The sequence below is a fragment of the Nymphaea colorata genome, chromosome 8 (genome assembly GCF_008831285.2).
Source record: "Nymphaea colorata isolate Beijing-Zhang1983 chromosome 8, ASM883128v2, whole genome shotgun sequence".
In the NCBI taxonomy this organism is placed as follows: domain Eukaryota; kingdom Viridiplantae; phylum Streptophyta; class Magnoliopsida; order Nymphaeales; family Nymphaeaceae; genus Nymphaea; species Nymphaea colorata.
This window is the reverse complement of record NC_045145.1, coordinates 13,382,096-13,407,133: the sequence shown is the minus strand read 5'-3', so window position 1 is coordinate 13,407,133 and position 25,038 is coordinate 13,382,096. Positions and strand designations below refer to the sequence as shown.

The 25,038-nt window shown below is 40.8% G+C and overlaps 4 protein-coding genes across 5 annotated transcripts; 1 reads left to right on the top strand and 3 right to left on the bottom strand.

The window, feature by feature from the left end:
- Positions 1-870: 870 nt before the first annotated feature.
- Positions 871-5,182, top strand: LOC116259097 (probable GTP diphosphokinase RSH3, chloroplastic). Its single transcript, XM_031636731.2, has 6 exons — positions 871-2,177; positions 2,317-2,502; positions 3,476-3,936; positions 4,008-4,166; positions 4,251-4,602; positions 4,679-5,182. The coding sequence occupies exons 1-6, from the start codon at positions 1,359-1,361 to the stop codon at positions 4,955-4,957; spliced, it is 2,256 nt and encodes a 751-aa protein (XP_031492591.1). The 5' UTR covers positions 871-1,358; the 3' UTR covers positions 4,958-5,182.
- Positions 5,183-5,270: 88 nt separating this feature from the next.
- LOC116259101 (transcription initiation factor TFIID subunit 9) lies at positions 5,271-9,146 on the bottom strand. Its single transcript, XM_031636743.2, has 2 exons — positions 8,672-9,146; positions 5,271-5,691 (listed from the first exon to the last, which is right to left on the bottom strand). Exons 1-2 carry the CDS (start codon positions 8,924-8,926, stop codon positions 5,410-5,412), a joined length of 537 nt encoding a protein of 178 aa, XP_031492603.1. The 5' UTR covers positions 8,927-9,146; the 3' UTR covers positions 5,271-5,409.
- Positions 9,147-10,224: 1,078 nt separating this feature from the next.
- Positions 10,225-11,538, bottom strand: LOC116259105 (FAS1 domain-containing protein SELMODRAFT_448915-like). The gene has a single exon (XM_031636746.2). It carries the CDS (start codon positions 11,058-11,060, stop codon positions 10,302-10,304), a length of 759 nt encoding a protein of 252 aa, XP_031492606.1. The 5' UTR covers positions 11,061-11,538; the 3' UTR covers positions 10,225-10,301.
- Positions 11,539-11,730: 192 nt separating this feature from the next.
- LOC116259104 (uncharacterized) lies at positions 11,731-24,078 on the bottom strand. Of its 2 annotated transcripts, XM_031636745.2 has the most exons (16): positions 23,672-24,078; positions 21,874-22,134; positions 21,085-21,209; positions 19,023-19,236; positions 18,545-18,670; positions 18,199-18,455; positions 16,761-16,868; positions 16,010-16,151; positions 15,773-15,938; positions 15,215-15,372; positions 14,417-14,740; positions 14,242-14,316; positions 13,827-13,896; positions 13,550-13,707; positions 12,578-12,737; positions 11,731-11,865 (listed from the first exon to the last, which is right to left on the bottom strand). In XM_031636745.2, the coding sequence occupies exons 1-15, from the start codon at positions 23,936-23,938 to the stop codon at positions 12,588-12,590; spliced, it is 2,601 nt and encodes an 866-aa protein (XP_031492605.1). In that variant the 5' UTR covers positions 23,939-24,078; the 3' UTR covers positions 11,731-11,865; positions 12,578-12,587. The 2 variants fall into 2 exon arrangements, with proteins under 2 accessions (XP_031492605.1, XP_031492604.1); XM_031636744.1 differs by lacking the exon at positions 11,731-11,865 and having other exon boundaries at positions 12,483-12,737.
- Between the last annotated feature and the right edge of the window lie 960 nt (positions 24,079-25,038).

Genomic DNA, 25,038 nt, shown 5'->3' with positions numbered 1-25,038 from the left:
AAAGAAACGGACAAACGAACGAAGAAGCGAGCAAGCAATTTGAAAGGGACACCCCACCACTCCCCTCCGGCCTGGCTGCTCTCCGCCCAACCACTTGGCTCTCCACTTGTCCTAGTAAGTCCATGTTCCGTCCGTCTCCGGTTTGGGTGTGCTGGTCCTTTTGGATTAAAGGCCCAAGGGAAGGAGGAAGATTTTTAATTTAAACAACAAACTAAGATTCTTAGTCATAGTAGATTTTAAGTCCACGTTATATGTAAAAATTAATAGATTTAAAGTTGGATAAAAAGGCCCCAATTTAAATTGGTTCCACCTTAAATTAATTCTGAATCACCATAGACTTCGGATTCACTATATAACAAATACCCTTATTCTTTTCTGCCCTCTCAAGGTAGCATCTAGTGCAAGTGCAGGACACCAGTTTCACTCGAGACGTCTGATGTAGTGGAATTTGAATTTTGATTTTAGAATTTATAAAACAAAATTCCACCTTTAACAGAAATTAAAATTTCAATTTCAATTTGTATTCGAATTTTCATTCAAAAAAATAAAAGTAATATATTCATTCAAATAAAACTTAAAATTCTAAACTTGATCAATTAAAACTATCATGACATGTGTTTCTAAATAAAAATGAAAAAAAAAAATTATACATTTTTAGAATCACAATTCCACTCTTTAAGATAAAATCATCACAATATTAGAATTTTGATTAAGAACTTACAATATAATTTCAGAAACAAAATGTGGTATTTGACAATACACATTTTATTATTAAAAAATAAATAAAAATTCAAAAATTCCGGCGGCACTAAACACTAAACAGGAGATAGCAGCCTGTTCTCGATTCGGTGGCTTTTTCCCCGTTTTCCTGGGTTGACCACTCAACGCCGCCTGACCGCTCCCCCTTCGCCCTTGTCTCTTTCGTCTTCCCCTTGCCTGGTTGCTTCCTCGCCTTTGTCCACCTCTTGGCGTTTCCAAGATCAAATGCCTACCAAGTACCAACTAATATAGAAATAGAAGAGAGGAAGGCGGGGTTTGCGGATTCCCATCTCCGCTGCCTTTTCCAACCTTGCTCCTGTTCTCACGCTTGTCCCTTTCTGTGGATCCTCGAAGCGTCTCCAGTTCGATCTTCACCGGTTCACGCAAGCCTCTTCATCCTCTTCTCCTCTTTGGGCAGGCTTCGCTTCAGTTATTTGGGATTGCAGAAGAGACTCTTCTCTCTCTAGAGGTGTAGATGTCGTGCTAGATCGGATCAGATTCGGGCATCCGTCGCATAGAAGGAGGAGGGATCGTGGGCAGGAGGTGGGTTTGGGGATTTGGGTTCTTCGTGGGGGCAGAATTAGGTGCTCTGATCCGTCATGGGGGTGCCGGTTGCTCTCTATTCCAGTCCGCCTAATGCCGTTTGTACGCCGACCCATGCCTGCCACATCAGTTCCCACTTTTCAACGGACTACGATCTCAACTCTAGGTCGTCGTCTTCGACATCATCGACGGCCGTTCTGCAGAAGCCGATGATTGGGGGTCTCTCTTGCCTGTTCTCCTCCCAGGCGGTGAAGCACGGACCCAGCTTTGCTAACGAGGACCTCGGGTCGCTGCGGCATGGATGTGGCCCGGCAGTCATGGCGGAGAGAAACGAGGAATTGAGCGGCTCGTTCTCTTATTCGTCGCTTGGTTCATCGTTCAAGGGCAGGAACCAGAGTCCCATCTCCGTGTTCCATGGCCCGGTAACGTGCAGCAGCGTGGGATCGAGAAGCCCTCCCGTAAGAACTTCGAGGGACAGGTGCATGGATTCGCATCCGCAGATGCCGTTGAGGGTTCAGAGAGACAAGCTATTCAATAGCTTCGTCCGGAGTGCGTTGGGATTCTGTGTCGATTACGATTCACCGAGCTTTCCGATGACTGGTGATACTGATTTGCACGAGAAACCGTCGCTTGTCTCCCCATCCCCTCCTGATTTGGTGGATGAAGAAGAACTAACTTTCACTATGGACGACAACTTCGTCGACGATGAGTCGTTCCGTAGTTACAAACGAAAGTGCCGTCTTGGATACTATGGCGAACGTCTGGAGCCGTATGCTCGAGACATCTTATTGGGCGCTCAGAAGAGGCATAAGATTTTCTCCCAGGAGCTTGTAGTGAAGGCATTCTGCGAAGCGGAGAGAGCTCACAGGGGGCAGGTTTGTCGTCTTATTTCTCAGTATACAAAGAGTTGGGTTCCTGCTTTTCGAACCTATATTGAGCATAATCGCACAAGAACACGAACTTATGGAAGTTTCTGATGGTGGATCTGTCATGCGATTCCTATTTTTTGTTTAGGTGAGGGCAAACGGCGATCCCTATTTACAGCACTGTGTAGAAACTGCTCTATTGCTGGCGGAGATTGGAGCGAACTCCACAGTTGTGGCAGCGGGGCTGCTGCATGATACGTTGGATGACTCTTTCGTAGATTATGAATACATTTATCGCATATTTGGCGCTGGGGTTGCTGATTTGGTTCGAGGGGTGAGTCAACCTGATACTAACCGAATCCTTTTTCTTATTTTCCTTCTTTAATGTCTGCAGTGCGTTCTTTTTCCATTTCCTGCTCCTTTCATTTTCCTAATTTGGAAAGTGATCGGTTCCATTCTTTTCAGTTTTAGCTCTTAACGGATGTCTATCGGTTTCTTGCGTGCCTTGGTAGCCATATAATCGAGGAACTATAGGTGTGAAGGAAGTGTGGTCTTCTTCCTTGCTCGTTTTGCAGTAGAGTGTCTTTCATTCGGCAGTATGGTGTGTCTCGAAATAGTTGAGTCCATCTGCACTCTTAAAAATGCCACTACTGACTCAGCCAAATAGGGTGTCCAACTCCGAGGCATTCTCACGGATGAGACCACGGTTTCCATCAAGGAAGGACGTTACCAGCATTCCGGTTGATTAGATTGCTAGACCAAGTTCCTATTCTCCTTTTTCTTTGTAAAATGCATCCGCGTCTTCCTGACGTGCAGTTTTTTTGTTGAGATTCAGAAAAGATCGCCTGCCATTATTGTTCCTTTCTTTAGTTTAAATTGTTCTTTATTATTCAAGATTTAAATTGTTAAAAAAACTCAAACTTTTCCTTTTTTCTTGGGCCACGGTTTAGATAGGAAAGCATCTTTTTCACGCACTTGCGTCTGTTCCCACATGGACCATTTGCTTCAGGAAACGTCTTTTATTTGGGTAGGTTCAGTGCTTAGTCAAAGTGGCCCCCCTAGTTTGGCGTAAGCCGTCGGAGTCTCTTTTGGCCTGCCTCCCACGTCTTCCGTCCTGTAGAGGTTGCAGTCTTCCGGTTCGGTTCAATTGATTGGACTGGGTAACCTGCATCTGTCATCATCATCTCGAGCGAGGAAGCTCATGTGAACACATCATAAATGCAGCTGCTATATATGTGAACCGTTTATAACTTTCAGAAATTTATGCTTTTCCGCCATGGGATCTGAACGAAAGATTCTGTGTACAGGTGTCAAGGCTAAGCCACTTGAGCAAGCTTGCTCGGGACAATAACACTGCCAGCAGAATCGTGGAGGCGGATCGGCTACACACCATGTTTCTAGCGATGGTAGACGCCAGGGCGGTTTTGGTAAAACTAGCCGACAGACTGCACAACATGATGACGTTGGATGCCCTGCCCTTCTCCAAACAACAAAGGTTTGCCAAGGAGACTCTGCAGATCTTCTCTCCGTTAGCGAACCGGCTGGGTATCTCCACATGGAAGGAGCAGTTGGAGAACCTGTGCTTCAAGCATCTTAATCCCGTTCAATATGATCAACTTGCTTCCAAGCTTGCCAAGCCATTCAGAGAAGCAACAATTGCTTCTGCTGTTGATAGACTTGGATCCACATTGGAAAAGGAGGCCGTTTCGTATCACGTTCTCTCCGGGCGGCACAAAAGCTTGTACAGCATCCACTTGAAGATGTTAAAGTACAAACACCTATTCTCCTTCTCTCTCTCTCTCTCTCTCTCTCTTGATGATGACTATGTTTTTCTTGCAGAAAGAAGCTTAGGATTGATGAAATCCATGACATTCATGGGTTGCGGTTGATAGTGGAAAAGGAGAGCGACTGTTTTGCTGCTCTCCGCATTGTTCATCAGTTGTGGCCTCAAGTGCCTGGGAAGCTTAAGGACTACATTTCACGTCCCAAATTTAACGGGTATATACATAAGAATGGAACCACCGATTTGTGTTGATTCGACATTCGCGTAGCCTTTCTCTGAGTGTCTCTTTTCTTTGACAGATACCAGTCATTGCACACGGTGGTAATGGGAGAAGATATGGTGCCCCTGGAGATACAGATTCGGACCAGAGAGATGCACCTTCAGGCAGAATTTGGCTTCGCTGCTCACTGGCGGTACAAGGAGGGTGGCCGGAAACACCCGTCTTTTGTCCTTCAAATGGTGGAATGGGCAAGGTGGGTAGTAACCTGGCAATGCGAGGCAAGTAGCCGAGGCCCAGCTTCTTCGCTGAATGGTGATTCAATCAGGCCATGGTGCCTCTTCCCCTCTCATTCCGACGACTGCCCATGTGTGGATGCCCTTGACGCTCATGAAGATGGGCCCATTTTTGTGATTGTGCTCGAAAACGATAAGGTACGTTTCCTTTCAAGGTTGTGTATGCTTTTCCATTTGTAAAAGTAAACAGTGTTTTAACCTGCGTGGCCTTCAGATGTCTGTGCAGGAGTTTCCAGCCAACTCTATGGTAATGGATTTACTGGTAAGGGTCGAGCAGGACGGCTCGGCTTATGGGGTTCCTGTTAAGGAGGAGCTCCGTCCAAGGCTGAACGGGCAGCCCGTGGGCGATGCCCATCGCAGGTTGAAGATGGGAGATGTTGTTGAATTGACTCCGTCAATACCTGACAAGTCTTTGATAGAATGTAGAGAAGAAATACGTCGCATGTTCGATAGAGATCCAACTCTTACAAAAAGGGGAATGGCTGAAGATTGAGAGCCACCCCAGTTGCTTTTCTTTTGTGTATATTGTCCCAATTATATGTTACATTTATTACATGTACAGGGAGTGGATTTATTATATGTACAGGGGCTGAAGGAGGGAATGTACCGGTAATGGGGCTCTAATGTAACTGGGGTCTCCATTTAAGACTCCAACAATATAATCAAAAATTCATTTCTCACGGAAAAATAAATGCAGATGCTGTTTTCTTTTTTGGCTTCTCTCGTCCAATATTTTTGCTTCTTTTCTACACATTATTATTACCCCATACGATTATATTTCTTTTTTATGCAAAGAACACCGCAGAAAAGAAGAATAAATCATCCAAATACAGCATAACGAACGACGATACATTATAATATAAGAGCATTTCTTCCGAATCTGCCCCTTGTCGATTGCACATCTAGAAGGGGAGGAGAAAAAGAAAGTGTGCAAGTGTCAAAAGTTCACTTGAAGCGTTTACCAGGAAGAGCGAAAGAGACCTTTTGATGAGATTGTTGTTCAAGCCTTTGGTCTTGTGAGACATTTGGATTCACGGCATTGGTTTTTTCTGCATCATCCTCCTCTTCCGTCTCTTCAACAACCGAGTTGGCCTGTCTCCTGGGGAGCGCAAGCTGGTAGTTTGGGCTGATCAATGTATCTTGTTCTGGAGGCAACGGGATGCCAGGGCCAGAAGCCGATTTTGGCAAAGGAATTTTGTTCCTGTTGCGGGCCAATTCAAGGAGAACCTATGAAATTAAAGCAGGTTAAAAACCGGATGCTGCCCCACTGACCTGGGCTTCAAGAAAACATAATTTAGAATCCAATTTGAACAAGAAATAAGTCAAACCAGCATCTAGAGCACTCGGAACATATGGAAAGTACATGTCCGCAAGATGTATAGAATCCATTGTTCTGACCTAAATGACATATCTAAGTAGCACATGTATAGAAGCCATTGGTTTGGCCCTCCAACATGGATGAATATCGATGCAGTTGGACAGTCAAATACAACTGCTCCCCCAACACCACCACCCCAACCACGCCCCTTCCTCTCTATCTCTCTCTCGAATATATACATCATCATCCACTGTCTTTAGACCTTTTTGTTGAGATGGCTTCAACTCTCACGTGCATTCATTTATAGATGGAATTTAAGAAAGACGCAACTGCTACAAGCATTTGCAGCCAAAGAAAAAGCAAGACAAATCACAATCATGATCCTAAGAAAAGAAAGAGTTGGAATGCCACAAGAAGTGAAAAAAGAGAAGTTCAAATGTCTTTCAGGATTGCAGTCGCTGCGCCAATATCTGCTTTCCAGGAATTACAAACTGAAATTTTAGCAAAATTAACTTAAATTATCACTCTTCATGCTCTAAAGGCTTCAAAGGTACACCCAAATAACAGAAAAGAAAAGTGGGCCATATTATCTTTACAAACGTGTGATCTGCTTCGTTAATTGAAGCCTATTCCTCACCAAGAGGCAACTGCAGACCAGTCAGCAAAGCATTAGAATATCAATGTATAGTCTGGGAAAATTCCTTATCCCTGCTGCAACAGCTTATGCCACTGCCATGTCACAGTTTCACCACAGTTAAGTATATGCATAGGCATTAAAACAAGGTACTTAATTTCATATATGCAACCTACTTAGCTTCTACTTCCATGCCCCAGCACAATATGACACCAATTCAACCATTACATACACCAGCATAAATGATGCACACAGATAAACCTACCTAACGTTGGTGATAACTTTCATTCAAACATTTGCTATCACTTCAAGCTTTTATTTATTTGTTATACTTTTCTCGATCAGTTGTTTTAGTCAAAATGGTAGCATTCTTACGGATGCTGAGATATGACAAAGTAGGTTCGAACTTTCCACTATATGAGCATGGGTGTATCAAAATGATTTTTTTGTTAACGGTGGCTACTAGTCTCTTATTTATCACTGATAGCACCTCCGAAGTCTTTTAGTTTAGGTAATTATATAAGCATCTTTATATCATGCCTTGCTCATTCTCATGACTACAAATTATAACAAGGCAATAAACCCAACAATCTATACCTTAAATATTTCAGGTCAATGACTAGGACATAACAGACCAAATTCTGCCAAGTATTGAATGTCTTGAATTGATGAGTATAGCGGACAAAAGAAGATGATAATGGAGGCTCAGAGACATAAAATGCTCCAGGTCAGCACCCCAGCTCTTCTATCCTTTCCTTTCAAGTTGTAAGCCTATATCAGCTCTGATACAACAACCAAACTTATAGTTGTATGAAAGACATTGAGCCTTAACCATGTATTTTGTTGTATGCACTGTGTCTTCAGAGCTTCATTTGTCATCTTACCATACGAAACTGAGAAAAGCTTGCCAAAAGTTTATAAGACATTCATCTTGTTATACATTCATGTAGGAGCCTGAAAGCTGCTGCCTGAAGTCATTCTTTCTCTTCTAAACTTATAATAGAGCTAAATATCGGATGCCTTGGTAGCCTACAAAACGTAATGCACAAGAAAGGGCCTTCAAATTATACTCCTTCACAACATGAAAACTGGCGCTCCATTATTAACATGTCCCATAATGATACAGCATACCAGTAAGATGTGCAACTTCCAAATTATTAACATCATGCATTCATCAAAATATTCTTTCTTGCCCGCCCACCATAACCAGTTTGTTAGTAACGTATGGAGAATAACCTACCTTACAAGAACTCTAAAAAGTTGGAATCTCAAGTTAGCTAAACACAAACTGGCAAGATATTTATACGTGACAATATAGCGAGGAGAACCAAATATTCACATATCATCCAGTGCAAAATAGGAGATAAAATTCTAGAAAAAAGAGATATTCTGCAACAATACGTCTCAAGTGTGGTGAGCAATATGGAAGTATGGAACAACCGACACATCCCTGAGTAGGCAAAACGAGCGTTCCAATGAAATGCAGAAATGTGGACAGAAGGCAACATGCCATTAATCAAAGGAAACACCAGTATGGCAACAAGAAGCGAACGAGATGCCGATACTCTCATGAAGTTAAAGCCTATGTTGGGGAACGACCTTGAGATAAAACTTCTTCTGTTAAAATAACTTTTCCATGCTCCAATGAAGAGGGATTAACATAAAGATGTAGGGCGTACTAATAGAGCCACAGTGAAATTGGCCATCACTAGTCTAGCTTCCGCTGGGCCTCCTTTTTCCGTCATCGTGGAACCTTGTAGAAATAGAAAAATGCCAATACTTAGACTCATTTCTCCTCTTCTCATAATTTTCCCTTTTGTTTTTCTTTTTCTCAGATTGCAATATCTTGAACGCGTACGAATTCCATATAGCTTGAGTTCTCGCTACCACAACCCTAATTTGTTTGTTGCATCCCTCAAATAACAAAGAAAATGGGAAATTTCTCAAGAAACATTACACGAAATCGATTACTAACTACAACAACAATAACAACGATAAATATGATGATAACCTAATGCCGGGCAGAAAATTCGACAGACATTTAAATCATAACAAAATGTGAAAAGCAGACGACTTCGCTTCCCCCTCATTCTAAATGCTAAATCTCCCAGACCACTGGGAATGAGGAAAATCCCTCCCCATAACAAAAGGAGCAAGAAAGAAAGCCGTTACTTGATCCAACCATTGGGAATTTGGGGGCAAGGGATCAAGGCTCAGGAAGGGACGGGGAAGATGGAGAAGGTCCAGATGCTTACCTCACGGGGAGGGGGCTGGGAGAAGCTGAAGTTGACCTTCGACTGAATAGCGAGCTTAACGTCGTCACAATCGATGGACGGCTTACCGGCATGCTCCGAGTAGGTCTGGGCGTCTGTGAGAACGTCGACGACATACCTGTACCAAAGCTCCAGGAACTGGTGGACCACCCTTGGCTCGTATTGTTGCACGCCCATCGACTCCAGCAGCGACTTCACCACCTTCGCATCCCTCGGCTCCTCTCCTTCCTCCGCCATATCTCTCTCTCTTGCTCTCTCTCTCTGTGCGTGTATGTGGAGATCTTATCTATCTCATCAATGGAGGAGCCCCGTTTTGAAATCGTCCACCCTGCAGTGCACCCACCCCGAGAATATGCTACTCTCTCAATCTCTCAGATTGGTTCGCCCCACGCTGCTCTGGCTGCACCCCTTGCACCGCCGATCGCCCTCGTCCTGTTTCTATCGTTGCTGGACGCGTGACGATACGTATAGATATTTATATAGCTGCCTTAAAGGGAAGCTGATTGACGTTTGACACGACAAAGTTTGGAAATAGGTTTCAAACCTATAAAAACAAGCAAATTCTTGGTTCCTTCGGCCAAAATTTTTTCTGGGCAACTTCCTCTGTTTTATGCTGCTATACTTGCGCTTCAAGCATGTAAAAATGCCAATGTTTTGTCTCGTTTCTTATTTTATTGAAACTGGAAGCTAGACAATCGGTCTTTATAAGTAAGAAATGCCAATGATTTGGATACGGTTTCATATTTTATTGAAACCTGAAGCTAAACAAGTCGGTCTCTATACATAAATTCACATTTGATTCGTAACGGGCCTGCTGATCCAGGTGCATATGTCTCCTTGGTAAATGCCATTTGAGCACCCTGCACAGTTCCAAATATCATTACAAGATTTGTGTGCTCCACAGTTCTGCCACATAATTACATTAATTAGGCTGTCATAACTAAGCTTAGTCATAAATTTCGTGGTACCCGTTGAGGGGATTGGCTTCCTAAAGTCCACCGTTAGCAAATCCAAGTTTACTCGGACACTGTAGTCTCAACGGAGACCCTGGTAATCATCCCGAATGGCATTCTGTATTAATATGCTCACAAGTCCTTAACATATGCTGATATTTTTTTTTTCATTCCTAAATACATGACGGCTCCCGCAAGAAAAAGGTGTCCTTCACGTCATCAATTATGATTACCATAGTAACTATTGATCTCCAAATTGTGTTAGAGACAACGTACTTGAAACTCTCTGAGGAGTAAAAGGGTGAACTACTAGGTGTTCTATGAACATATTCATTTGGAAATGGGTTGGCTTCTCGTGATTGCTTCCATCGTATCAGACTCATAAATTGTTGATATAGGTCCTCCACCTTTCTTTTTTCCACAGTCTGTGGACAATCATGAATTAGAGGCGAAGCGCCACATTCACAACACGGGGAGGTGCAGTAGTGTTGGTATGACATGCCAACACACACTCTTAAGGAACGGGGAAAAACAGAGAAAATTCGCGTGTCCAGTGAGATTTACAACCAAGGGTAAAAGGGGAGAGCAAAGAGAAAGAATCACTAGAAACGAAGTCGGTGCCAACAATTACGGCGGTTTGCCTTGACCCCGCTGCGCCTTCACATGACCAAGACCAACAAGAAAGACAACAGGAACTCAGGAACGCCAACTCCAAGCAAGTGCTCCGGCCAAGAACGCAAAGATCGTCGAAGCCACGACCAAAAACTCCGTGAGTCACGGTACTGCTTCAGCCATTCTTGGCCGGATGTCATGGGCACGTAGGGCGACGTGAATCCACCGTCTGATCCGAGCTTGGTCTCCCGTTGGACGCCATAAAGGGAGTAGTCGAGAAGACAAGAAATACCATGAGCAGCCATCGCACGGTCGTAGTAGATGCCCGGGTAGATAAGAGTGCAATCATCAAGAGTGAAGTTGAATCTCGTGTTGTTGGTAACAAGAATGGTGCGGTTTGGCAACATGGTCGGCAGCCTCGCTCCTGCCTCGTACCTCAAAAGATCGTAGAAGGAGAGCTGCTGAGGAACTATGTGGTACTTCACCAGTGCCGAGGAGAAATCAATGTCGCTGGGGAGGCGCATCAAACCTTCATTGCTCGGCAAGAACAAGGTCGCTTTGGATGGCAGGCTCATGGGGTCTAGGCCGTAAAGGACGTTCGACCACCCACCGAAGTCGCCAGCACCGACCACCGCCTGAATCACGTTCCTCAGCTGGTTGGAGGCGTAGTTAGGATCCTCAAGAGGGGGAGGGTTTGCTGGCGCGCTGTCGTCCGGAAAGCAAGTAATTGCCGTCATAACAAGCACGTTGAGGAATAAGAGAAAGAAGAGGAGGAGAACAAATGAGCCACGGCTGGTGATCATCATTTCTTGAAACCTTCGAGGCAAGCCCAAAGAAATCAAAGACGACGACGAACTGAGAAGAAAAAGGATGACCGTGAGAGGTCTCTTTTTCTTGAATGGCCGTTAAGTAAGAGATTCGAGCGGCGAGTACAAACTGCACGGCGATAAGCCGAACCCCCGTTACGTTTATAAAGGAGGAGGAAATCAACTCGGGCGGTTAGTTGATTCTGCCAACCGTACTTAATTGCCCTTTTTCTGTGTTTGTCTCCTTCTGGTTAGTTTGGGAGTATAATATTCACACGAATTCACTTGTGAAGATGGGCCTGCCCGTTGCTACGGACCTTTAGCCACGATTTGTATGGGCCTCATCTTAGCCAGGAACGTGGACATGGACGATCATCAAAAGCTTGTATAAAGAGAAGCTGCATCTGCGCCGTTGACACGGGGTTACAGCCCTCGGCGCCTCTCGGTCGCCAAACATCACATGCAGGCATAGCGTCTATGATTTCACCCCAGTAGGTTTGGGTGAGACATCCAACTGCATGCAAAAGGTATCACTCAAATCTGGTAAAAGCATATGTAGCTACAAACAACGAAGCAATCAAATTCTGATTCAACTCCATGAATAAGAAAGCCCAGTTCAAATCAGGCCAGATGTGAACGGGATGAATTCGGCAAGCCCCAGATCGAAGTAGTCTCCACCTTTCCACATTTCCAATAGCTTCGACCAAGAGTACTCAAATTGGCGCCTCACTTGAAAATTGCAGGACGTGATTGGGAGCTTCCCCGTCCAATATGAAGTCAAGGTTTATCGCCTTATGGCCAGCTGCTGCAATAACAGAGAAAACAGATTTAAGAGCAAAAACCCCTCGAGACCCAGCAAATGAAAATATGACCCAACCACCTGGCAATGCATCAATTCCATTCGGGGTTGGCAGCGCCAAATATAGAACGGCAAATAACTCAGGTACGCTGGGTGACCTCAAAACAAGGTCACCGGCTCAAGGGATCACGTTGGATGCCTCGTCCTCTAAACTCCACGGGGAGTCGGAGAGATATCCCCGGAGACCCCGCTCTTTCCTAGTTCCGCACTCATTGGGATCCGGTACTTGCACATCGCGGAAAATTAAACCACACCATGTCCAATCCGTCTATTTAATAAAGATAGTGTTTATATCACTGACATTCGACCTACATAGCTCCCAGTAAATGCAAAGAATGAACTGCCGAAATTTTCTGAATAAAAATACTTTTACCATCGACCCCTAGGAAGTGAACCACGTCTATCATGCATCCAGAAGGGGAGCCTATTGTCGCGTTACCTCTCTCTCGTACGCACATACAGGCACACATGCAAGCATCATCAAGTTTCAGATGTCGTGATCGACGGCGACTGGCACCACGGCAAGTTGAACCGTCATTTATTAAGTTCCAGAAGACAACTGCTGCGCTTTTATTTTTTATTATTATCTTAAAAAGGGAAAAAGAGAAAGAAGAATGGTTCACAAAGCTACAATCACCAAAAACTTCAAAATCGAAACCTTAGGTTGGTTAAAGCTGTGTACAGCTCGTACTTTCTCCCAGAAACAGACAACCGAAAACGTCGTTAAAAAAATCACGCCCTTTAATATGTTTGCGACTGCCAACAACTGCTTGTGTGTCATACTTGCACGCTCTAGTACAGTCTGGGCAGTAAGTAACCTGCTCAATCAGAGAGACGAAACAGAAATCGGTTAAAAGTTCAACGGGAGGCAAGAAAAGGAAAGAAACAAATACAATTAAAGGGAAAAAAATGCAGTGGGTAGAACAGTTTGATTGAATTTAAAATGCACATCGCGCGATGGAAACTTTGCTTCCTCCATTTGCAACCGCTTGGAAATAAACCAACAGTAAGGGCCCATTTGTTTCAGACTTTCAGCCTAAATGATAAGAAACTGTTGCGCCAGAAGGAAAGTTTACCACCAAATGAAACAAGCATCAAGGAAAGGGGTTGAAAAAATTTTGGCATCAAGGCAAGGGGTTGAAAAAATTTTGAGGTGGTGGAGCCGTGCTCATAATTTTCTCACTTCCACCTTTGTCTTAACGAGGTGGATGCTGTGGGTCCTTGTGTAAAAAAAGGTGGGCTGCCTTCCCACCAGATTAAACAATCGGGGCCTAAGCCAAGACGAATCTTGAACCATGAAAACGCAGATAAACACCATCTACAGGGACGCACACTAGCAAAGATACCACAATAAGATGGTTTAAAACCAAAGACATGTTTCCAATGATATATATATATATATATATATATACATACATTTCAACAGACATGCTTCAGACTGGTAATTGAGGTCAGGCTTGTCTTCGAAAGGCCACTACTACCGCAACATTGGGACAAACCAAGTGAAATAAAATGCATAAAACTGCAACTGAGGCAAAGGCATGTCACAGCTTGCTTATAGAAAATTTTCCAGCTTATTCTTTTTCTCAAGAAAATGAAAAAAGACAAAAGAGATGATTCAGAAGCATACCTCCAACAGTTTTGGCTGGAAAGAGGAATCAAGCATCACGTCTACACCATAAATTGCCCTTGAAGATGAACAATGCATTTCTGGATGGACCACAACGGCTGATTCAAATACTTCTCGAATCATGTTGCAGGTTCTCTGATGAATATCTAGCCATTTTACTATAACCAAGCAGATAAAGAGGTTAAATAAAGTATTCAGCGCTACAAAAATAATTTGTGTGATTTCAAGCAGGAAAAAGGAAAGTAATGAACTCTATCAACAAATATGCACTTGAAACCTTGATGCTCTTTCTCAAACTCCATAACAAATTCTGGGGTAGCCATGTGATTCAGTCTTCCAATATAATTCTGAAAGAATGGAACAGCATAAAGAGCAAGATATTGGAAAAATAACAAACCTCTTGTTTAAATCATCATAAACCACAAGATGGACAAAAGAAAAGATACTGAACAAATCTTATGAGATAATAACTATGACAGGCAAGACAATACTGCATAGTAAACAACCAATTGTAGATAAGAGAACTGCTCAAACCCCCATGACTAGAAACTTAAAATATGTCATTTGACCCCTTTGGCACTTCAGGCTGCTTAAAGAAAATTTCTTTCTCACAATTTTCTGTACCACTATTGATTGGACTATTCTAGGTTCTCAAACGATTCAATACACCAAAAGAAATATGTAAAACATACCATGACAGTGAAATGAGTTTCATACTCAAAAAAACTGCTTTTGTCAAGTGTATAGATGTTATTCGCAAGTCTGACCTGTAAAAGGGGTGAAAACAAGCACTTCATTAAAAACTATTCAGGATAATGACCTGCAAATAGAAGAGAATGACTTTGAGCAACAAACCACTAAACTTACCCAGAAAACGTCAGAAAGAAAAATCTCCAATGGCCTCATACTGCGGACCAAGACAATATAGCGGAGATCAAATTTTCTTCCCTTAAATAACGCTGGATGCTCAATATACTTCTGACATATCTTTGGGCCAGTTTCCATTAGCCTGATTATAGCAGGTAGCTCTCCCGTAACAGTGGTATCAATTGTTCGAGCCATATTCCATGGTTTTAAAATCCACAGATTGTCAAAGCCTTCATTTTTTCTGATATGGTAATCACCAATGAGTTCAGAGAGTTGTGCTTCCAAGTTATAAGTAGGCTGCAGCCATTCTGGTAAACCATGTGCCTATGAAATAAGCAACCAACCTTTGTCCGCATCACATCAAACCAAATGAAGCTGGTACAAAGTACAAACGAAGGAGAGAGAGAGAAAGCAACTAGTTTAAGGTAGGAAACAAGCAAACATCAATATATCAAGAGGACAATAAACCAGAATAGAGCAATATCAACATAAAAGAAGATTAAATTTCATAGATAAAAAGCATTAAAATTATTCATAAATCTCTATAAATAAAAAGGGTGAAACAATTTCATCATTCATAGCGCGAGCTGCATGAAAACAAAATTTTCAAAATATGGAATCTAAAGAATCTCAAGCAACAAGCTAACTTGAAATTCAGGGAAAAGATCATCACAAGATCAACAAGCATTTGTATCAAACAGCCAGTCAGCTTCCCACAAAAAATATGTGAATATCGCTACAAGCAGGTAAATTCTGATCAAAGAACTTCAGAAGAGAAAATGTTAAAGTCAAGCAAACCTTGTGAATTGTCTCGGCCAAATGGTGTTTCATGACCAGACAAGCTTCAAAAGGGAACTGGTTTATGTACTGATGGTCTTTGATTCCGATGGTATTCTTTATTTCTTCATCCACTTGAAAGCTAGTCCAAATAATGTCAGCATCTTTAGGGTCATTAGCTGAAATTCCCAAAAAGATTGTCATAATCTACAAGATGAAGGAAAAACTACTTCGACAAGAAAAACCAAATGTTCAAAAATAGATGCAGCCATAGGATAGTACTAAGTTCCACTATATCAAGAGTTAAGAGTAAGCAGGTTAGCTGAAATGAATTACAAGCTTGAAAAACAAAAGGAAAAAAGAAAAATGTGGTCCAAATATTCTTTTTCTGCTGCTGCAGCTCCTCTTTCATTTTATAATGCAGATGTACACATATCAAAAGCATACATCATAAAAATAGACGAAAGCAAGCCTAAAGTGACAATAGCAGTAAATACTAAGTAGCAATTACAACAGACAAGGACAGTAAGCTGTAAATGAACATCACTGTTGCTTCACCAAGGGGAAAACTAAACTTACTCAGCACGAATTCTTTGCGAGTCAGAAATTCATCAACTTGGGGTATATCAGTGTATACATGAAGTGCACGACCATCACTTGGCAGTATACTGTTTGTCACAGGTGCCTCTAAGAGAGGTCGACAAAATCTGGTTGACTCAAGTAGATGGACATACTTCTTATACTTCTACAAGATTAAAATAAAAAATAAGTAACAATTAATGGATAAATAAGAACTTTACAGATTAACTTCATTACCTGTATAAAATACCCCTGTGGGGTACAAAACCAAGCAGTGAGCCTAGCAGATCGTTGCTTATCTTCTCCTATTCCAAATAAGAAATCACGGGTGCATTCATCTCCCTGACGAACATTTTTTATCGGCCACAAAAGAGAAAAACTGAAACCAAATAAATAGCATTTCAATATTCAAGATTTGTTTGACATCGTACACAAAATTAGTAAAAAAAAAAAAAGTGTCATCTACAGCACTATCATCGCAAGTTTGGCAAGTTATGGCACATACACATTAATGACATTTACACTTATTTTCCACAAGCCAAACTTATGTTTAATGCAAAAAGGCTATCATGCAGGAGGGTACATGTACCTTGCATTTTGAATATAAAAAAAGGTTCAACCAGCACAAGCAGTAAATATTTCGAATCATTTCAGTGCCAATTCATTCTAAAAGAGGGACAAGGGTTTAAATATACATCTAGGTGGATATATCGATCTAAAAGAGAGTAAGGTTCAAGTCAAAAGCAATAACTGATACAGGTAACATCCTATGTTTCCCTCAGTTGCTCTTGAAAAAAGAGTTGCATAAGCCTGCTAACTATTTCTCGTTTGCAAATTAACATGCATGGCCAGACAACAAAATTTTGGAACCCATTGTAACATCAAAATGAATATTATCTGTCTACCATCCATGAGAAGAACTTCAAGCCAAGAATAGAAACTTTTAACAAGAAAAAAGGTGTTCTCCACGCAACACAAAAATAACTACCTTATTGCTGATGCTAGTTTACCCTCAGGCATGTAGAGGAAAGGAGCTATTCTGAAATTTGGCTCATCACTGTGCCTCAAAGCTGATCCAAGTTCATCCATAACATACCTACAACAGATGATATAGTCAAAACATGCATCAGACAAAGTAAAAGTGCAATGACCCAACCCTCCGCACTAATTGATCAAAGGAATGTTTGGGTCATTGCACTTTTTCTGGCTAAACAACGACACTTTTATGCCTTCCCTCATTGAAGATAAACAAAAAAGCACCTATCCACACTAATTGATCAATGTAATAGCAAGAATATTAGCAGAGAAAGGACATAAAAAAACTGAACTTTATGATGCTCAACAACACGTGATAACAACAATCTCAACCATGTTTTTGCAAGAAATACTGGGAAGAAAAGGAGTAGCAACCATCAAATTTGTAAAGCACAAACTACCTGATTCATAAGCACATATTATATATTCCTCACTTGAAAGCGAAAACAGCTAATTTAGTAATTTCAAATAGACAACCAATGACTAAAAATGAGAGTAAATCTGCCACAAAACATGATTGACACATCCCTATAATCATAAAGAAGTGATCCGGTCGGCTAGAGCAAGTATATCTACGGACTTTATTAGTGGCAAGAAAAATTAATTATTGATGGTCAACGACCCAAATACTTTGATATAGTGTGATTTCATACACTTTTGGAAAAGCTAATACTTCATTGTAGATTCATTAAAACATCTTTCTTAGTTTGGAACATGCTTTCCCAACAAAAACATATTTTCTACTCCATAAACAAATAAATTTGCAAAAAATGCAGGCAAAAATATTTGTGAAATGCCTGCATCAGCAATAAGGTGGAAGTTACAGCAGGCCTAGTTAGCTTTCCAAGGCAGCCTAGACAGTTTAAGTGTCTAGGCCAAGACCAGGCACCTGTACGACCCACAGAAAATTAAAATTCTCTTTTTTCTTTGTTTTTCTTTCATCCCCCTCTTTCACCACCTTCGCCTTACATTACATCTTTTCTCTCTCTTTCATTCCTCAACGCCAACCAGGATCAACCAAACTATGCCCCCACCTAGCTTTTTTAGGGTGTCTACCACCTAGTGCTTGTGAACACATGATCAGTAAGTAGAGACTCTTGATTGTAGAATGATCGTCACCCCAATAATGTGGATACAATATAGATTAAGTGAGAATATTTAAAGCAATTAAGTGACAAATGCACTACCTTAGCGCTACTAACTTCATCAAACTTCATCGTTGCATGAAAAAATTATTTAATCTCCAACTTATGTTTTAAAACAGGAAAGTTCAAGATATTAGGGTCACAACTTTCGACGTTATCTGATATGTATCTTGTTCCAGCAAATTCAGATTAGGCATCTCCAAGTCAAACACCAAAAGCTTATAGCCAAGGAGTTGCAGAAAGTACCATACTGGAGTTTCATCAATCTTCTGTTCATCAGCAAGTCTATATGTCATCATGTAAAACCACATCGCACTCATAACACGTTCTATAAGTGGTTCTCCAGCATCCCATTCAAGGAGACGAGGTTCAAGGATTGAATCAACAATCTCTTTTTCATCTTCAGTGATTTTTGATGCTGGTGTGCCATTCAGTGAGGATAACAGAGGAAGTGATTCAATAATTTCAACTGCATTCCTCCCCAAAGGACCAGGAATATCCACCTAGAGATAACAAACAAAGGGGGAGAAAAATCTTAAGCTGGTGTAAACATGGATAGGTCCTATTGTTAACTACATTCTATTATGAGTACCTCCAACGACTGCAAACAGTTGAAACCTCTTAGGAGCTTAAATAAGTCAGGAGAAGAACCCTCGTCCAAAGGGTTCCCTCGAATATTCAAATTTTGGAGCAAAGGCATTGCTGTGGGACTAAAAACCTGCGACAATAATAACACTAACAGTTCAAGCAAGATATACCATAAACATAACAATATCTTGAAAAATTCAAGTTTTAGAGGTACATTAAATTAGGAAAATAAAGAAAGAAAGAGCTGTTATAGATTCCAAAAGTTCCTAGCTATTGACACCAGTAAAAGGTTACTTTTTTATTTATCAGTTGCCTCTTAAAGCTTCAGAAAGAGCCTATTTTCAGTCCTCACTAAAATATTATAGAATTAACTATTGTAGATTGACCTCGGTAAACCGGCTGTGTCATTGGCCCAAGCACAAAGACATTGTAGATTGACCTCAGAAACGAAAAAATTAATGTAACAGTAGAAATGGAATCACCTTATTAGATAGCCAGTGGATGCATCTATTTGATAAATCGAGATTGGTGATGTCCACCAGCTGATCTGTAACATTATCAAGACAGGGCCTTTCAGATCCATATACTCCAGCAGCAAAGCCAACAGCCCACTCAGTGTAGTTTCTGGTGAATTTTGAGTTATAGATTTCCAAGTCCGGTAAACCTTGCAGAAGCAGATCCATGATTGTATCCCCACTATTTCAAAAACAAAAAAGAAAAAGAAACACCAAATCAATACCAGACATGCCAGCAATTTGAAATCAAAACAGACAGTCAAACCATGGTTAAGTCAAAAAAATAACAAGGTTTCAGATTTGGCCATATGTTATACTCAGTGGCACTTGCTGTATACATAAGGACTGTAACAACTCAACCCACTCCCATACTGGGCTTCGGCCCCTGGGCAGATTCCAACTCATCCCCTAGCAGCTTCAGTTGCAGCTCTAAAAGGCTAGAAATAGGACAATCAATCATTTAACAACCCCCTTTCTATGTCCTTAAAGAACCTTCACAATCTTCAATACAGGAGTAATCTTTCAATAGGGTATTACAAGGACGACATTAACTGTGCCCTAGCATTCCGTATCTCAGGCACAACAATATTTCAAAGGAATGACTAAGTTGGTGGTCCATGTCTATGTCCTTCGCTTCAATTCATGCTAACACTTACCTCCACACAAAAGTGAGCTTGCAACTGCTGTCTTTCTTCCTCTAGAAGGGATTAGACATTGAAAGAAGGCCTCTAGAGTGCAGCAATGAAACTTTTCCAGCTAGAAGGAGCAAAAATTTCATGACGGAGAACTGTCTTTTTCACATAGTAGAATTTGTGGTTTCCTTATTTCTTGGCAAATATAAAAGTAAGGAACAACAGTTCAATCCTTTAAACATAACTATCACTTACTTTTTCTTCTCATTCAAGAATAAGTAAACCAAATTTCATGATGTCAAAGGCTACCAGAGAACAGCAAAGTTCAATTATTATGCAAAGATCAATTTCCAGTAGAAAAATATTAATATGCTCAAACAGTTTCTAAGTAACAACCAAGACAAAATCTTCCTAAATAAGCTTTGGGTGTTAAAGAAGAATGTACTATATTTATTATAAACTCAGTGTGGAATTTGTGACCAGAAATTTCCTTAAATTCAAGTATACAAGGTATTCAAGTGCTAGATCTAGGATTTGCAATGTTTTCATCAAATGTTATCTTAGGGAAGCAGCATATACAGCAGCTATTTGAATTGCTACGTGGTAATCTCTGTTTCTTCTTTCCAGAAATTTTACCACACCAAGGCAAAAAGGAAACTAATCCCCCATGGCTAATTGTAACTTCATATTATCAAGTTTGCCAGACAAGCTGTCATAAATATCACCCTCAAACTTGATGAGAAAAAGTAATGATCTGATCCAAAACATCAAGTTAAAGAAAATAGTTTGATAAACTAAGTAGAGTTAAACAAGAATCACATATATGATACGTCAAAGGTTGTGCAGTATGTAGGATGTTTAGGATATAAAACCAAGATATATACAGGCATAAGTCAACTTATTTGAAGGATTCATTTTCAGGTTATGTAACACACTATTTTAATCCAAGGGAAAAAAATGTGCAATCATCACATTAAAAAACATAAACAATACAAAACAAACCATTTGTCAACTTATTTCCAACTTCAGCGTCTTTTATCTCAGTCCTTGTACATTTAATCTTCGACCATTTTGGGGCATCACACTTATCTGTGCATTTATCCTAAGCAGGTGAAATGTCTAAAAGAAACAAGGCTAAGGGGGGAAATGTTCTGTCAAGCAAAATGTACTCTTAAAATGCTCCATAGTGGCTGCTTTTCAATAATGTCAATATTGAAGTCCTTAAAAATAATGTAGCTGTAAAGTTCACACAGACATTCCAAGCAAACAATCATCTAAACTACTAAACCACAAGAAGTTGTTCATAAATAAGTTGGTTAGGTATTAAAAAAAAAACCTTAGAACAACTTAATTATGAAAAAAGTTAGTAACTTTTTAGAAGAATTCACAAGTGTTACCAGTTCTGAACCACCGGGTTTTCATTCAACCAAACTGCTCTCAGCCTTCTACACTTTGTTATTTCATTGATCACAGTTTCCACATTCTGGATCTTATTTCCCCACAAGTTGAGCGCAAGGAGGTCCTATCAAACATATAGATGGTTTAAATCAGTTAGAAGCATCCATGGAAAATAACAAGAAATGAAACAAGAAACTTATTATCGAATATGAACTAATTAGCCGATGGACCAAGGTCAGGTACTTGACTTACTTATCATATTGAAAATCAGTGACCACAAAACCAACAGAAATAAATCCCATGGTCAAACCTACTACACAAAGTGATTAACTCTTTGTTGGATCAAACCAGTCAGTTACAACAACTAATAGGATCACATAACATGAGAAGGCAAATGAAAAAAATATCTATAACAAGCTCCTAAAAAAAAAGGAAAATCCATTAAATTGGATAATTTTTCAAATAAACCAAAATCCAGCAAATATGTGATATGTGAAGGTAGCTGAGCTTGAAATATTTAGCTTTCAGTAACAGACAATAAGGTACAGGAAAATTAAAGAAGTTTTTTTTTTTTTCAAAAAAAGTAGCTTTATAAAATAGTAACTATAAAAATAAAATGGTAATAATAACAGCATCCTCTGCAACTGAGTAATAAATAAGATGTTAATGCCACGCCTAACTTGGCCAGAGTGCCTCAGTTATTGATAAATAGAAGACGATTATCCAGATACTGGAAATTGTTCCATAAACTATATGCAAGGACAAAATCCAGGGGATGGGCAACAAACCGGAAACTTAGAAGGAATATCAAATGAAAGCAACATAGTGTCATCTATATCAAGCTCCTCGAGCTCCAGCCATCGAACAACTTCACCCCCTTCCCTGGACTCATCAAATTTCCTCATTACAACATCCATAGGATTATCTATGGGAATGCCATCTTCCAGTTCCTTTGCTTCATTGTTCAATGCTGCAGAAGTTGAGACCGAACCCTCAGCTACACACATCAATACAGCCATCCTCTCAGCTAATCCTTGGACATCTTGCAACTGCAAATGATTAATCACTATGTTCACGCTGGTTCATTTGAGGGATAAAATTTAAGGAACAATTCACATCATAACAAGCCTATTTTTCACACAGCCGAGAGTTCAGCTTCATCCATTAAAGACTAACAAATCACTCATTGTCTTCTGACCAGTCACATTAACAAATAAATATAACAAAACAAATAGAAGTCAGAAAGGATAAGTTTCAGACACCTGACCTGTAGAACTAAAATAATCTATCATAATTGGATAATCATGTTTTTTCAGTTCTTCAGATACTTAGCTAGATGTTGTATACTAAAAATTTATCCTTACACATGATCACCAGTAGTTAAACATTCAAGTTGAAGGAAGTAGAGAATTTGAAAAGCAAGGCATCTCATTGCATAACCTAATAGTCAATCTGTCTAACTGCACGTTGCCAATGGGGAAAAAAAAAAAATCATGATCAATGTCCATTACGTCCACGAATTTTAACTAAAAAAAATAATCAACAGATGTACAGCAAAAAGTAGATACTCCCAGTCCAGAGCACAGACCGCACACTCAGCAGGAACATAATAGGATAAAATAGAATAAGTTGGAAATCAAATTGGTCCATGATGGAAGCTGGCTACTACGAGTACAACACAATCTATGAGCATTGTTGAAGCTCTAGCGTTACAGGGATAGCAAGTTTGTGATTGTAAATAAAATGTTCCCACTGAAATTAAAAGTAAATGACCATAAGGGTGGCAAATTAAAACCAAAATTGTTGCCTCATAGAACAGATAAGCATGTCATACCATTACCAGATTCAATTTATTAACTTTAGCAAGAAAAAAGAAAATTTAGAAACATTTAGTAACGTAGTTGTCCAGCACGGTACATTGAAACCGAAGTACATATATACGCCACTACGTACGCATTTAGCAACGTGGTTGAGCCGCACGGTACATTGAAACTGAATACATATATACATACATACACCACTACATACATATATACCTACCTACATATATACATGTCTATATATATACACACGAGAGCGCGCATGCAAAAACTGTACAAATAACTAATGGGTGTGTTAACAGATAGAAGAATCCTATAGTACCGAAGTTCGCTCTCCACCACGATAACTTGAGGTTGGGCTCTTCACCGAAGTTACCTGGGGGCGGTCCTTGCCCATTCCTTGTGGTAACATAGATTCCCCATTTAACCTACATGACATGTTTCTAAGTTGCAACAACCTTAGATTCTACAAGAAGCACGTTAAAACTTGAAAGAACGTCCAAGAACTTTCCAATGCAAAGCTCAGAGAGGTAAAGAAAAAATTATAACTATACTTCACACGCAGCTAATCGAACTATCCAAATTGAGAACAGGTTAGTTGCTAAAAAGGGGCAAGTCGAAACCTTGAATTGCGTTTCCCGTTCCAACTTAATCTACGGCCAACAGAGAAAACTTATGCGATAGCAATGTAGAAGCATAACAAATAATAAAGAAACAACACGGAGAAGAACCCTAAACAGAAGTGCCTCGCCCTTGAACTTCACACCTGCTTACGGGCATCTGGAAGACGGAAGCTCCAGGCATGATCTACTAGGAACACGTGTGAGTCTTTGTTCATCGACTCTGAGGAGAGGATGAGACGCCTCTGTCGTCCGTCTTCGCATGACTCGATCTCGAAAAAATTTCCACCGTCGAACCTGTCGGAAGATAGCTTGAGGAAAAGTTCGTGGTAGAGGCATGAAGGAATGCCCGATGAAGCCAAAAGGATGCCATGAACTCCCACGAACTCATCGAAGTCTTTGATAACCGCCATTTCCTGTGTAAGCGAGAAACTCCACGGCCGCCGCTACACCACTACGTCCGAGCTCAATTGTGAGCGGAAGCGAGGGAAGCGAGCAGCCGAGTAGGGTGGGGGGGGAGCGGGTGGTCAAGAGAAACCAGTGCAAAATGCAAACCGGGTCTGTCTGACCCTATAACTGGACGTCCTGAAAATTTCCGGAACCTCCTCTCACTGCATACAACTCCTTTTGCCGCTGGAACGTCTGCTCGTGCCAACCAGGACAGTCAACAGAGCCGAAGTCTCCGGTGGTGGACAGCTTCCGATAGCGAAACGCCCGTATGCACGGAACAAGTTGCGTCCACGGACTCATAATATGTGATTTTCAATATTTATTATGCATTTTAGAAGTTTGAATTTTTCTGAAGAGTTTAAAATTGAGTTACCCTGAATTAGCGTTTAGAAGAAGAAATTTTTGACTCCCCTCCTGAACTATAAACGACTTGCCCGGTCGTAGGATGGCATGCTTAAAATCCAAAAAATTCCGAACAAAATCTAGATGTTTATATTGACCAATTTGATGCCAAGATCTGTAGCCGAGAAAACTGCGACATGAACGCATGCATTCGGAATCAATAGTACCTTACGTTTCCCATCCTAGCGAGTTCAAGCAAATCGACTCCACGGCAACAAGACCGACTCTCCGAGACTCATTCGCGGCAATCCCGCCCAATCAATAGCCAGTACGGTATGTTCTCCTGTATTTTGATTGCTCTCTTGCAACTGTTCTGCGTTTGCCATAAGATCAGCAGATCAGTGTGGCTTGTTTCAGGGACCTCATTGGTGCCCAATATGGGCACTGGCATGCTGTCCGCCTGCACGATTGATGAAATAATGCTGATCTTCTACAAATTTCACGTTCTGGATATATAAAATATGTTGGTGCTTGAGCGATGACACATGTAACCCTTTCTGATCGTCGAGTATCCTAATAATGTGTATCTCGCTACTCGCTTTTCCAGTTTATTTATGTTCTTGTAACTTAACATCACACAGACATTCGGACGATCTGTGTTGCAGGGATGGTTTGCTGCCATTCACAATCTTGAATGGACCTTGGTTCGCTGTTTTTCTGC

Excerpts from the sequence above, each read along its gene's own strand:
- LOC116259105 (XM_031636746.2), bottom strand. The coding sequence starts at position 11,060 with ATGATGATCACCAGCCGTGGCTCATTTGTTCTCCTCCTCTTCTTTCTC.
- LOC116259104 (XM_031636745.2), bottom strand. The coding sequence starts at position 23,938 with ATGGCGGTTATCAAAGACTTCGATGAGTTCGTGGGAGTTCATGGCATC. Across the intron at positions 19,237-21,084 it reads AACCCGGTGGTTCAGAACTG|TGGGGATACAATCATGGATC; the intron begins GTAACACTTGTG and ends TTTTTGAAATAG. Across the intron at positions 18,456-18,544 it reads ACTGTTTGCAGTCGTTGGAG|GTGGATATTCCTGGTCCTTT; the intron begins GTACTCATAATA and ends TGTTATCTCTAG.
- LOC116259101 (XM_031636743.2), bottom strand. The coding sequence starts at position 8,926 with ATGGCGGAGGAAGGAGAGGAGCCGAGGGATGCGAAGGTGGTGAAGTCG. Across the intron at positions 5,692-8,671 it reads CCCAGCCCCCTCCCCGTGAG|GTTCTCCTTGAATTGGCCCG; the intron begins GTAAGCATCTGG and ends TTAATTTCATAG.
- LOC116259097 (XM_031636731.2), top strand. The coding sequence starts at position 1,359 with ATGGGGGTGCCGGTTGCTCTCTATTCCAGTCCGCCTAATGCCGTTTGT. Across the intron at positions 2,178-2,316 it reads AGAGAGCTCACAGGGGGCAG|GTGAGGGCAAACGGCGATCC; the intron begins GTTTGTCGTCTT and ends TTTTTTGTTTAG. Across the intron at positions 2,503-3,475 it reads TTGCTGATTTGGTTCGAGGG|GTGTCAAGGCTAAGCCACTT; the intron begins GTGAGTCAACCT and ends TTCTGTGTACAG.